General features: G+C 44.1%; 1 protein-coding gene across 1 annotated transcript in view; it reads right to left on the reverse strand.

Moving 5' to 3' along the window:
* KCNQ3 (potassium voltage-gated channel subfamily Q member 3) overlaps window positions 1–12,497 on the reverse strand; it is a 350,253-nt gene that overhangs the window by 10,348 nt on the left and 327,408 nt on the right. The window contains exons 10-14 of the mRNA XM_003256215.2: window positions 9,916–10,118; window positions 8,852–8,954; window positions 6,628–6,759; window positions 3,076–3,174; window positions 915–999 (exon numbers count right to left, since the gene is read on the reverse strand). Coding sequence (XP_003256263.1) covers window positions 915–999; window positions 3,076–3,174; window positions 6,628–6,759; window positions 8,852–8,954; window positions 9,916–10,118 — 622 coding nt within the window. The remainder of the gene's footprint in view (window positions 1–914; window positions 1,000–3,075; window positions 3,175–6,627; window positions 6,760–8,851; window positions 8,955–9,915; window positions 10,119–12,497) is intronic.

Genomic DNA, 12,497 nt, shown 5'->3' on the forward strand with positions numbered 1-12,497 from the left:
ACCATTATCTGCCTAATGTAGAGTTAGACAGATGATGCTAGATTATGAGCTCTTTGTTATGAAAGCAAGAGTGGGCTGCATGGTGCTGTGAGTGAGCGGGTTTCTCCTTCCACCTTGAATGGATCTCACCTGCAGCCTGCCCTCCTCCCAGCCTCTTCACACAGGCCACCCACTCCCTGGACATTGAGAAAAGGAGGACACACAACATGCAGTGGCAGGTCACTAACATTTCCTAAGGGGTCAACATGAAATGCATGATAATTGTAGCTACTATCAAGTGTTCACTGTGTGCCCACTGATATTATGGGTAATTTTCATGTATCAACTCAGTCCTCACAGCAACCTAATAGGGTATTATAATCCCCATACTACAGATGAGGAAAACTGAGGCTCAGAACAATTAATTAACTTGCATGTGATCACTCAGTAAATGCTGAATCAGTGATTTGATTTCCATATCTTTTTTGAATGGTAGGTAGTAGTACTCGAGTATCTTATCTCCCTTTGAAAAACAATGGTGGGGACCAGGCACAGTGGCTCATGCCTGTAATCCCAGCACTTTGGTAGGCCAAGTTGGGCAGATCACCTGAGGTCAGGAGTTCAACACCAGCCTGGCCAACATGGTGAAACCCCATCTCTACTAAAAATACAAAAATTAGCTGGGCATGGTGGCAGGCACCTGTAATCTCAGCTCCTCAGGAGGCTGAGGCAGGAGAATCACTTGAACCCAGGAGGCGGAGGTTGCAGTGAGTTGAGATCGCGCTATTGCACTCCAGCCCGGGCAACAGAGTGAAACTTCGTCTTTAAAAAAAAAAAAAAAAAAAAAAAAGAAAGAAAGAAAAAGAAAAAAAGAAATGGCATTTGAAAATAAATTTTATAGATCTGGTTTTTGGTGAGAGGAAGAAAAGACTTACCTGTCTTTCAACTTTTACAAACTTCCCCATCATGCTTTGGTCTTCGATTTCTGATGTGGATGGTCTGGCTACATATGGTTCATTCCTAAGGAGAAGCGAACACTTCCATAAGATCATTATATCTATTTTTGCTATGCAAGGTAATTTCAGCTAGGCAAGCCATGGCCAACAGAGCCATCGTTCTCACCCTCACACTTGTGTGGCATAAAAGAGCACCATTCAACTCTGGAGGCATATGTGAGTCAGGAAAAGTCAGAGCTTTTCTGCATTCAACACTGGTATCTCATGTTTACCTCCACTGTAGGAAAATTTGAAGCCAAATATCAAGCTGCTATTAAGGAGGCTTTGCTTTGTGTTAAATATTATAAAGCACCTAACAGTACCTAGAGTATCTAGTTCCTTTAAATTAAATTCCTTAGCCTTTCACTCTTAGATTTGAGATCTGAGACTTTTACTCTGAGCGTGTGTGTGCCGGTGGAGAAGGAGTCATCTAATGTCTGAAATTACTTACAGTGGGTATAAATATTTCATCTGGCCAATTTTAATAAGAATGAAGAATCCCAAATCTTGAACATGATGCCAAAGATGACACTGGTGAGGAATGGAATTGAAATGTGGGCTCAATTTGATTTTTGGTTATCCACAGTTAATATATGCTTAATTCTGGTTAGTTTCAACATTTTTGTTTTTTGCAGATCAGAACTTGCAGGGAATCTAGCTATTTGCTAGAAACCTTTCATGCTGGGCACTTTCTCAACGGTTGATTTCTCTCTCATAGGCTACTGAATCCTGCTTAGTAGGATAGTCTTTGGCTGAGAAGCCTTAACTTTTAAAAAGATGTCAAAAACTGGTGGCCCATGTGCTAAATCCAGCCAGTTAGTGTTTTCTTTGGCCTGCACGGGGTTTTAAAACATATAAGCCATCTCAAAAATTGAGGATTTCATGTAAAAGCTGGATATTCTGTTTTCTGGAAATAGAGGATCCACATCCCTAAAAGAAGGTAGGGCCCTCATTCCTAAAAGAAGGTAGGGCCTTCATTCCTAAAAGAAGGTAGGGCCCTCATTCCTAAAAGAAGGTAGGGCCTTGATTCCTACCTCTTTTAGATGGGGCATGTGTTCTCCAGGTGCCCACGGTCCCATCACTCCCTATTCTATCCCTAGGGCTGAGGTTAAATATTAAAATATTAAATTGCTTTCTATCATCATGTTAATGCTCTTGATTCTTTTTATTTTATTTTTATTATTTTTGAGACAGAGTCTCACTGTGTCACCCAGGCTGGAATGCAGTGGCATGATCTCGGCTCACTGCAACCTCTGACTCCCTGGTTCAAGCGATTCTCCTGCCTCAGCCTCCCAAGTAGCTGGGATTACAGGCACGCACCACCATGCCCAGCTAATTTTTGTATTTTTAGTAGAGACGGGGTTTCACTATATTGGCCAGGCTGGTCTTGAGCTCCTGACCTCGTGATCCACCCACCTCGGCCTCCTGAAGTGCTGGGATTACAGGCATAAGCCACCATGCCCGGCCTCTTGATTCTTTTATAAGTGGAAGGTTCATAATATTTCTTAAGCCTAACTCCCTCACTCATTGTGTTACCTGCCTTGAAGACATTTGGGAATAAACAGATGTAAATTTAGGCAGTGGATTTTCTAAAGAACATCTTATTCAAAATTTTGAAGCTTTGGAAGGAGGAGAGCTGCTCTGTTAAGGGACAAAGCTCTCTGTGTTACAATGTTGTCAGGGGGCTGATATCTGAGTGTCTTCTCTGGCTTTGTCCTGGGAGGAGTATCAATCAACTCAAAGGTAATTATGCGGGATGGAGAATGCTCTGGGTTCTGCTGATGTGAAGTTTTCTTCCTGTTTCAATAAAGCTCATAAGTCTCCTCTTGTTTTGTAACAGGGAAACAGGTGGGGCTATTTTCATTTTCAAAAGTTATAGGAAGAAATATCATTCACATGGTCTGGGAAGAGGAGTGAGAAGATTTTTGTACAGAAACCTTTCAAATGGCCACCAACTGAAACAAGCTTCAAACGCTTTCTTCATTTTACTTAGGAGAGTGACAACTTCACCCACATAAAGGACCCCAGCTGAGGTTTGGGGGTGGGGATGCTCTACAAACTTTGCACCCCTGGCCCATCAGTCCATGTCCACTGGCCCCACCTGGGAGATTGCTGGGATGGGAAGGTGAATGCTGACCCTTTCTGAGACTTCTTGTGTTTTGGCGTGGAGGGAGGTCCAGGGGTGAAAATCATATCTATTCTGAAAGAAATAAACAGAGCAGGGATTAAATTACATAGAGCTTTGTTTTGACAGGAAAACAAATCATTCTATTCTCTCTGGAATGAGATATGGCTTTGGACTATATAAGAGGAGAGGAGAGGAGAGGAGAGGAGAGGAGAGGAGAGGAGAGGAGAGGAAAGAGAGAGTGCATACTAGCTACAGAGAGAAAGAAAAAGCCAGAGAGAACCTATAACCTCGGTATATTCTTCTGCTTGTTTTTGATCTGGTGATACTAAAAGTAACTTTCTATCCCAGGGGAGAGGGAGGCAGACAAACCACTGAGAGAGGTGAGGGCTGCATCTTGTTATTTTTTTTTAATAGGAAATGTCATAGGTGGACTGCAAACCTGTCTTGTCTTCCAGTTCTTTTATCCCTTCCAAAAACATCTAGTTACGGAGTTTTACAGACAAATCCTAGGCTACATACTCAGCTGCACACATCGCTGCTGCTCTGTGGCCATCTCTGGCCAGTAGAAAGATAGGTCCGACACCAACTTCCATTCCTGCTTCTATTTCTGCATGAGGCACCAGCTCCTTTTTAAATAACTTTTATTTTAGGTTTGAGGATACAGGTGAAGGTTTGTTACATAGGTAAACGTGTCATGGGGGTTATCTTTTCTGCTACTCTCCCTCCTACCACCCTACCCCCTCAAGAAGACCCCAGAATCTGTTGTTTCCTTCTTTGTGTTCATACATTCTTATCATTTAGCTACCACCTGTAAGTGAGAACACGCGGTATATGGTTTTCTCTTCCTTCGTTAGTTTGCTAAGGATAATAGCTTCCAGCTCCAACCATGTTCCCGCAAAAGACATGATCTTGTTCTTTTTGATGGCTGCATACTATTCTGTGAGTCATCGGTTCCTGCTCTATGCCTGGACCAATAGGAAATAAATGTTGCCTATCATGCTGTAGGTTGGGACAGGGGTGGGAGGGAAAGCAGGCTTGAAGGCTTATCACAGGTCCAGGACCATTAAGACTATGCACCCTGAAATAGCCATAACTCCTTCCATCTCCTCCCTGGAAACCCAGCTGCTCCTCCACTGGCAGCACTTCCTTTCTCTCTTGTCCCGCAAGGTCAGCATGGCTGAGGATATGCAATCAGAGGTCCAGATGTTCACCCTCCAGCCACAAATGCTAGAAACACATTTGCTTAATAAGTAGCAAAAACTATGACACCGTCATAGTCCACTCTATACTTATTAAAATTGGCTGGTATTTTTGGAGTCCGGCATGCCTTAGACATCATGCTTCATCCTTGTCTCTCAGAGAGCCATACTTGCATAAATAACAGCATGTTAGGCTCAAAACTTGTTCACACGTCTATTCATTCGGCAGGCAGTGAGCACTGACTCTGTGCCTGCCACTATACTAGGAAGTCAAAGTTGGTATTCCAGTTAGAGATCAAGAAAGGCCTGCTAGGTGCAGTGGCTCAGGCCTGTAATACCAGCACTTTGGGAGGCTGAATCACCTGAGGGCAGGAGATCGAGACCAGCCTGGCCAGCACGGTGAAACCCCATCTCTACTAAAAATAAAAAATTAGCCGGGTATGGTGGCACATGCTTCTAGTCCCAGCTACTTGAGAAGCTGAGGCAGGAGAATCACTTGAACCTGGGAGGCAGAGGTTGCAGTGAGCCGAGATCACACCACTGCACTCCAGCCTGGGTGACAGAGTGAGACTCCATCTCAATTAAAAAAAAAAAAAGAAAAGAAAAAGAAAGGCCATGGAGAATTACACCTCTGACCTGACAGCCAGCATCATTAACTTCCAACCCAGTCAGTGTGATGTTCCTGTTCTCTAGCAGGACACTCCAGTGGGACAACATCACTCAGACAGGGAAGCTGAGGCCCAGAGAGGACGCGTGTCTGTTGGAAATCTCACACATGTCAGAGAGTGAACTGCAATACGATTTTGGTTTCCTGACTGTTATTCCATAACTATTGACATCATAACTGCCCGTTTTTAAAAAATGCTTTTCAAAAGGGCATTTTCACAGCTTATTAAAGATTTGATACATTTTAAAAGTAGAAAAAAAAAAAGTCACATATGAGGTCATCATCTCAGTACAGCCACTGCTGTCTCTCAGGGGAAGTTCTCCTCCTTTTCTCCAGGCCCTGATACGGGAAAGTGTGTGCATGTCCTGTGTATTTCTGAATAAGCATATGTGTGCAAGTATTTAGAATCATATCATACCTATATATTAGTTAACATTATCACAAGGTCTAGGCAGAGTATATTTATTCTGTGACATATTATATATGACATATAAACATACATATGCAGCTATAGATATGTACATATGCATATATATGTGTACACACATGTCCGCATGTATTATTGGTAATTATATCATGCATATATATCCACAAATCATATAATTAAAAAAATCTCATTATATACTTTTTCTAAATATTATTTTATGGCTGCAGAACTTTTTTTTTTTTTGAGATGCAGTCTCACTCTGTCGCCCAGGCTGAAGTGCAGTGGTGCAATCTTGGCTCACTGCAACCGCTGCCTCCCAGGTTCAAGTGATTCTTCTGTCTCAGCCTCCCAAGTAGCTGAGATTACAGGCGTGTGCCACCATGCCCGGATTTTTTTTTGTAATTTTAGTAGAGAGGGGGTTTCCGCATGTTGGTCAGGCTGGTCTGGAACTCCTAACCTCAACTGATCCGCCTGCGTCGGCCTCCCAAAGTGCTGGGGTTATAGGCATGAGCCACCGTGCCCAACCAATGACTGCATAACATTTTAGTGAGAGCAGGTACCATTCTTTCCTTACCCATTGTTTTATAATTAAGGAAATATGGTGTGTTAGAGAGAATAGAGACTTTCTAACCAGTTGGAGCTGGTTTGATTCCCAGCTCTGCTCCCTGCTAGCTGGGTTAGGTCCTCTGTCCTTTCAGCTTCAGTTTCTTCATTGGAGAAATGGCACTCTAAAGCAATGTCTTGTGATTTCATAAGGGAGTATAAACTTGTAGGTGGAGTACTCGGGAGTTCAATAAAAATGATGGCAATTATTAGTTGGGCATTGATGCTATTTCCATATCTTTCACTATTATAAGTAATACCTGATGAACACTTTTAAATATGGTAAAGAATTGTATTTAGAATTAGGCAGCTGGATTCGGTTTAGATGATCCTGTTTTGTTGGCAACATCGAAAGCATCACAGTCAGAAGCCGTTTAAACACGTGCGTTCTCCTCTCTGACGGGCCTGATCAGGGTGCTGACCTTGGCCATGGCAATGTCGTACAGCTTTTTCACAGTCTGTCTGACCTGGTGCTTTGTTGGCCTAGACATCCACAAGGCTTCGTGGATATTTTTCTTCTTAAAATCTCTCCCTGCATTTTGAATTGTTTCTGAATACCTCTCACCTTAAACTCTAACGGTCATATGGCTTTGAGGGGAGCGCAGTCCCTCCAGATGTGACTGTCTTACCTTGTCTGAAGGTACTTTATCCTGGAAAGCATGTCGAGATGCCCGGCAGAATACTGCTCAATCACATCCTTCACGTCGTAAGGCCTCAAAGTCTCCTTGAATTTTTTTTTATAGAGACGGAATTGTAGAATTCTGCAAGGCAAAGTAGAGGCATCTGTGCATCACGGGTGGAGAGTGCAGGGAGCTATAACAGAAGGCTAGCAAACTCCGGGGCAGGGAGAGAAAAGAACCAAAGATAAAAGAGCTTGCTAGAAGAACTTCCAACGTTTGGTTCTGGTTTTACTCCTTGACACATAGAGTTAGTACATCTCTATCAGGATTACTCCCTTCAATCATTTGAATAATAAGCAAATCATAGTATTAATAAGAGCTAACATGTATTGAGCATTCACTGTATGCCAGACCATTAGCTTAATGCTTTATGAACAATCCTGATAACAGTTCCATTTATAGATGATGTGATTGTGATTCAGACCTTCAGCATCATCCCAGGGCCATATAGCTAATAAGGGTTGAGCTGGTCCTCAAACCCAGATGGGGTGCTGACAAGGCTGGTGCTCTTAATCACTGTCACACTGCTTTCTATTTGAGGACAGCTGATATATCTCATCCTCAAGAGCCTCTTTAATTATTTTGCTTGGGAGCTCCTTGAAAAGAAAAACTGGTTTCTGTTCCCTGAGTTTTCTCAGGTTCCTTATAAAGTGGGGCACCCAGAACTGGTAGATGAAATCGAAGCCTCACCTCCATCCTTCATTGGTTCCTCCCTGGAAATCAACCAAGTCACCCCTGATGGGTAGTGTTCCTTGGGAGCCTCATCATAAAGTTAACTTCTGTTGAGCACAGAGTTTATTCAAACCCCTAATCACAGGTCAGTGTCAGGAGGTCACAGCCCTTCCCAGGCCCTGCCATCTGGTACTTGTGTAAGTCATTTTAATAGCGCATTCAAAGTTCATTTTGTTTGTCACTGCTCGTGGCTTCAGCCTCTAAACATTATTTTTGGTATATTGATTATGGTACTACCTAATCTGCTTGCCATCCTTCCCATCTTTGTGCCATTTTATAAGTCTTCTCTTTACATAGTTCCATACAGGTGAGAATATATAAACTAAGGCTCACAGGCCAACTCTGGCTCACTGCCTGATTTTGATAGTAAGGTTTGACTGGAACTCAGCCACACCCATTCCTTTAGGCACTGTCTATGGTTGATTTTATGCTACAATGACAGAGCTGAACACTTGTAGCAGAGACCTATGGACCACGAAGTCTAAAACATTTACTACCCGACCCTTTCCAGAAAAGTTCGATGACCTCTGAATTAAGACATCAACGAAAATGCTAAAAGAAGAGAAGAAGAGGGCAGAGACTAGACTATGCAGTGTCCCAGCAGAGATCGCCCTCCAGGTCAACACAGGTTCATTAATTGATTTTCTCTGAATAAGGGCTTTCAGCCAGTGAGGAATCCAGATAGCTGTGTTTTCATACAACCACATTTCTGTCATATCCTACATAAAGGTGTCAGGAAAATCCACGTCCAAGGCTTTGCTGAGGTCTACACATTGTAACACTACTGTGCTTCCCTATCTATTGGACTGGGAATCTTGCTGAAAATACCATGATCGGTTGGAGAATTCACCTTAGTTTCTAGAATTCACTGCTACCTTTATGAAGTGCTTACATGCTGATAAAGTTTAAGTAGTAGCATACTTTTTTCATTTTCTTGCAGAACTCTAAAGCAAAACAGAAATAGCTAGAATGGATTATGGTCTCTGCTGATACAGACAAAAAAAACTATAATTTATTATCTTGTTAAAAATGGGAACTAATTAAAACGAACTATATGGATGAAGTTAGGCAGAAGGAAAACCATTTTGAGCAAGAAGCCTCTACAGGAAGAAAACCGTCCACTCTGACGCCCTTTAAAATACATGGTGGTTACAGCCAGAGTAGAACAGAGCAGGTGGAAATACTGTCAGGAGGGCTGTGGGGCATGTTTATAACAAGGCAGGCACCTAAGAGTCACCCATCATGACTTGCTAATGTCTGGATCACTTTTCCTGCGGCAGCATACAGTATCTATATACTCCTGGGACCTAACTCAGGGTTAGTGGAGGGGCTTCTCTACCCCCTTCCAAAAGTGCAAGAGAATTTTATAAGCCCCTTCCTGTGGGAGTTGAGCTGGAGCTGGGGAGGCACACAGGCACAGGTGGGACCGCGGGGGCATTACCTGACGGCTCGGATGGCGGCCTTCAGGGTGGGGATCATGTCTTCGACCGGGAAGTCATTCCCATAGCCCCTGTCTTCCGCCATGGGGTCGCCTGTCCCGGCATCTGGGAGGGAGACACGCATGTCAATGGCAGGCCACAACCCTGGAAAAGGCTTGGGGATCCCACTGTTCAGTCAAAGCCTTCCACGCCTCTGCATGTGTCAATCCCCAGTCTTTATTTCCACGTTGCAAGACCACACAGTATTCTCAAGTTGTGATGCTGTTCAGCCTTTCTTGGCACCCTCATTCTATTATCCAGAAGTCCAAGTCAAAAGTGTGCGCAGCCCATGACTGGTAGTGGGGGAAAAGGCTAGCAGGGAGGAGAAGTGAGCTCCGCAGTTCCAGAGTGGCCCCCAGAGCCAGAAGCCAGCAAAGGACACAGAAGCCAGCAAACAACACACACTGTGCAGGCCTTGGAGCCAGACAGGCCTCAGCTGGGACTTGGCTCTGTCAGTCTCTATCCTGGTGACCTTGGGGAGGTCACTTTCTGAGCCGCACACACCTCAGAGGTCTTGGAGAGAACTGAATGATACAATGAGGATTGACGGCCTGGGTGGGCTCAGACACTGAGGACACAGGCCTTTCTGCATGTCCTCCCTTTGCATAAAAGAGGCACAGGAGGCCATGGCTCCTACAGCCTCCAGAGGGCGCTTTTCTGCCACTCTTCCCATGCCCTGGTCTCCACATCGCTTTGCACCTGGCACCGCCCCATCCTTCAAGTTGACCTCCATAACAATTCAATCACGGGGCGGGGGGTGGGAGGGACCCTTAGAAACCAAGGTGACAGGTTTCCAGCCTCCCAACTTGGGAGCCTGCAGCTGTAGACTCCTGGGAATACATCACAATGCCTCAGCCCAAGGGACAGGAGGAGTTAGGGAAGCAAGAAGTTGGCTTGGTGAGGGAAGTGAGAGAGTCACCTTGTGGACTCAAAGGCTCTTAAGTGGGGAGAGGGAGAGGTGAGGAAGGAAGTGGGCTTGGGGTAGGAAGAAGTGGAGGAGCCAGGGAGGGAGATAAAAAGGCATTACCTTCAGAACTCTGCCAGAAAGCGTAGGCTTTCATGCGGAAGGCCGTGCGGAAACGCTCTTTATTGTTTAAGCCAACAGGCTTTGGTTCTTTAGAAGGACTTTCTTCTATGGCATCTACATTCAGAGGGGTAAATAGCTTTCCTTTAGTATTGCTACCACGAGGATTAGAAAGGCGAACCCGATCCAAGAGACCCAGCTTTTGGCTACAAAATAAGCAAAAGTGAACAATTTTCCTCCTTCAGTGCAGGCTCTTCAAATTTCCCATCCCTCCATAAAGACTCACACACGCTCCTCCAAGGAGGAATGGGGACCGTGAATTTCACAGTGCTGAATCTGACTCAGCAGCTTGGAATCGGACAGGGCGTGGTTCAAATCCTAGCTCCACAGCTTGCTAGCTCTTACATCCTGGGCAAGTTTTTTTTTTTAACTTCTCTGAATGTCAATTTTCTCATTCCCTTAAATGCCGCTTACATGAGATGCCCGCTATAAATTGCCTAGCTCATCCTAGTATGCTGCAGAGATTCGTCTTTCCCCATGCCCATTTCCTGCATCAATAACTTCCTGCCTTTCCTGTGTATCATCCCATGGTGCCCAGATAGTGATTTACACAGACAAATCCTTATCAAAGGATTCCTCCTTGAAAAGGACCTGACAACACAAATGACATAAAGCAGCACTCTTATTTGGTGTCCACAAACAGACCCTCATGGATACAATTTGGCAGTCTGTGAGTTTAGATGGGGAAAAATACATTTTTAATTTACTAACTTCTAACTAAAATTTAGCATCTCTTTCCATTATGAATGTGGGCAACAAACTCCAGTAATATCCTAAATGCCTGTGACTTGCCACAACAGAAATCACAGATAATTTTATATACTGTTATTTCAAGGTATTGTTTATGCTCATGATGGCTTCAAAATTATGGTGGTATTCAATCTGCCACGAGGTTCATCACAAAAATGCACATATATGACTACATCTCAAAATTTTAAAGACTTTGATAATGCTGTTTCCATATAATCAGCTTCTTTTATATACTGTATTTTGTTTATAGATTCAAAATTATTCTAAGAAGGGGTCCATGGGCTTCACGATACTTCTAGAAGAGTTCTTGGTACAAAGAAAATGGTTAATAATGCCAATATAAAGTTGCCCTGGTGCAAAAAGCCAGTTGCACCTTGACTTAAGCCCAAGTCCGCTCTTCCCATCTGGCTGACCTTGGGCAAATCTATGATGTTTTTGAGCCTCAGTTACCTTGTCTGTAAAGTAGGGATAAGCATTCCCTGCTTTATCTGGTTGCTATGAGATGATGTTTGTCCAGGATTTGGCATAGAGCGTGACACACAGCAGGTGCTCTATACATGTTAATTCCTTCCATTTCTTGGCTTTTGCCCCCTTACCCTAGTGAGCACAAAGGATAAAGTCCTTTTCTGTGGTACTTTCCAGAGAGCACCACATTGCATGTTTTCGCCCAGTGGTATACTCAATGCAGCAGCTTCTGCTCCCTTACCCCACACAGAGCTTGGCACACAGGAGGCACTCACTTATGCACTTGTGAAATAAATGAGACAGTGAATGAATATGGGTGATCAAATCAGCCCTGCATGGGTTTGCGATAATTTTGTTTTCTGAAGAGCATGTCTGGTTAGGCTAGTCATGTGCCCCTGCCAGAAGCTGCTGCTACCTTTGAAGCTGGGTGCAGTGTGGAGGTCACGGTGCTGTGGCTGCTGGAAGAGGAGTGAACACCCCTCCAGCCACACAGTCACCCCGTGCTTTCTGAACACCAGGTCTTCGTCTGTCATGGCGGCCTAACAACATCTGCTTCATAGAGGGTTCGGGAGTATTACACGTGATAATTTCTGTAACATTTCTTGCCTACAGTCCAGCATACAGAAGGCATTAAGAAACCTTTGAAAAAACAAACGAGTGAATGAATGAATGAGTATATGAATGAGCAGTGAGCAGTTGTTATTTCTGACTTCCTCTGGATCTGTTCTCTCTCACCCAGCACTGTTCCAGCAGTTTGATTGAGGAACTCCATTAATAACCAGCCCAGGATAAATTTAGAAAAACGCCAGTGCTCAGCCAGCTCCATCTTCCTTGAACTGAAGTCAACATTTTTGGAATTGCTTTCCTGGCTGCTACTAGATAAATGACTAATAGGACAGAGAATATATCAGAGCCCATGGGCCAAAAATAGCGAATGAAGCAGGAACTGAGCTGAACGCACATTGAAGTCTTTCTGGCACTGTGCTGCATGGAGACAGTACATTTCCATGCCTGCCCGCCCCACTGGACTAGGTAGCGCTAGTGAGGCAAAGACTCTGCCTGGCTATCTTTGAACACAGCACATTTCCCTGCCCAGAACATCTGAATGTTCGGTACAGCAACTAAGATCATGGGCAAAACCAGCCTGGTGGAGGCATCCTGACAAACCATGTGACCTAAGACACATCATTTATGCTTTCTGGTCTCCAGTTTCCTCATGGGCAGAATGCTGACCATAAGCCCATGCTTTTCATAGATGTTTAAGGGTTAAATGAGGTAATGCATGTCCTGTGCTCAGCCAGCTGAGATTC

The sequence above is a fragment of the Nomascus leucogenys genome, chromosome 16 (assembly GCF_006542625.1).
Source record: "Nomascus leucogenys isolate Asia chromosome 16, Asia_NLE_v1, whole genome shotgun sequence".
Taxonomy (NCBI): Eukaryota; Metazoa; Chordata; class Mammalia; order Primates; family Hylobatidae; genus Nomascus; species Nomascus leucogenys.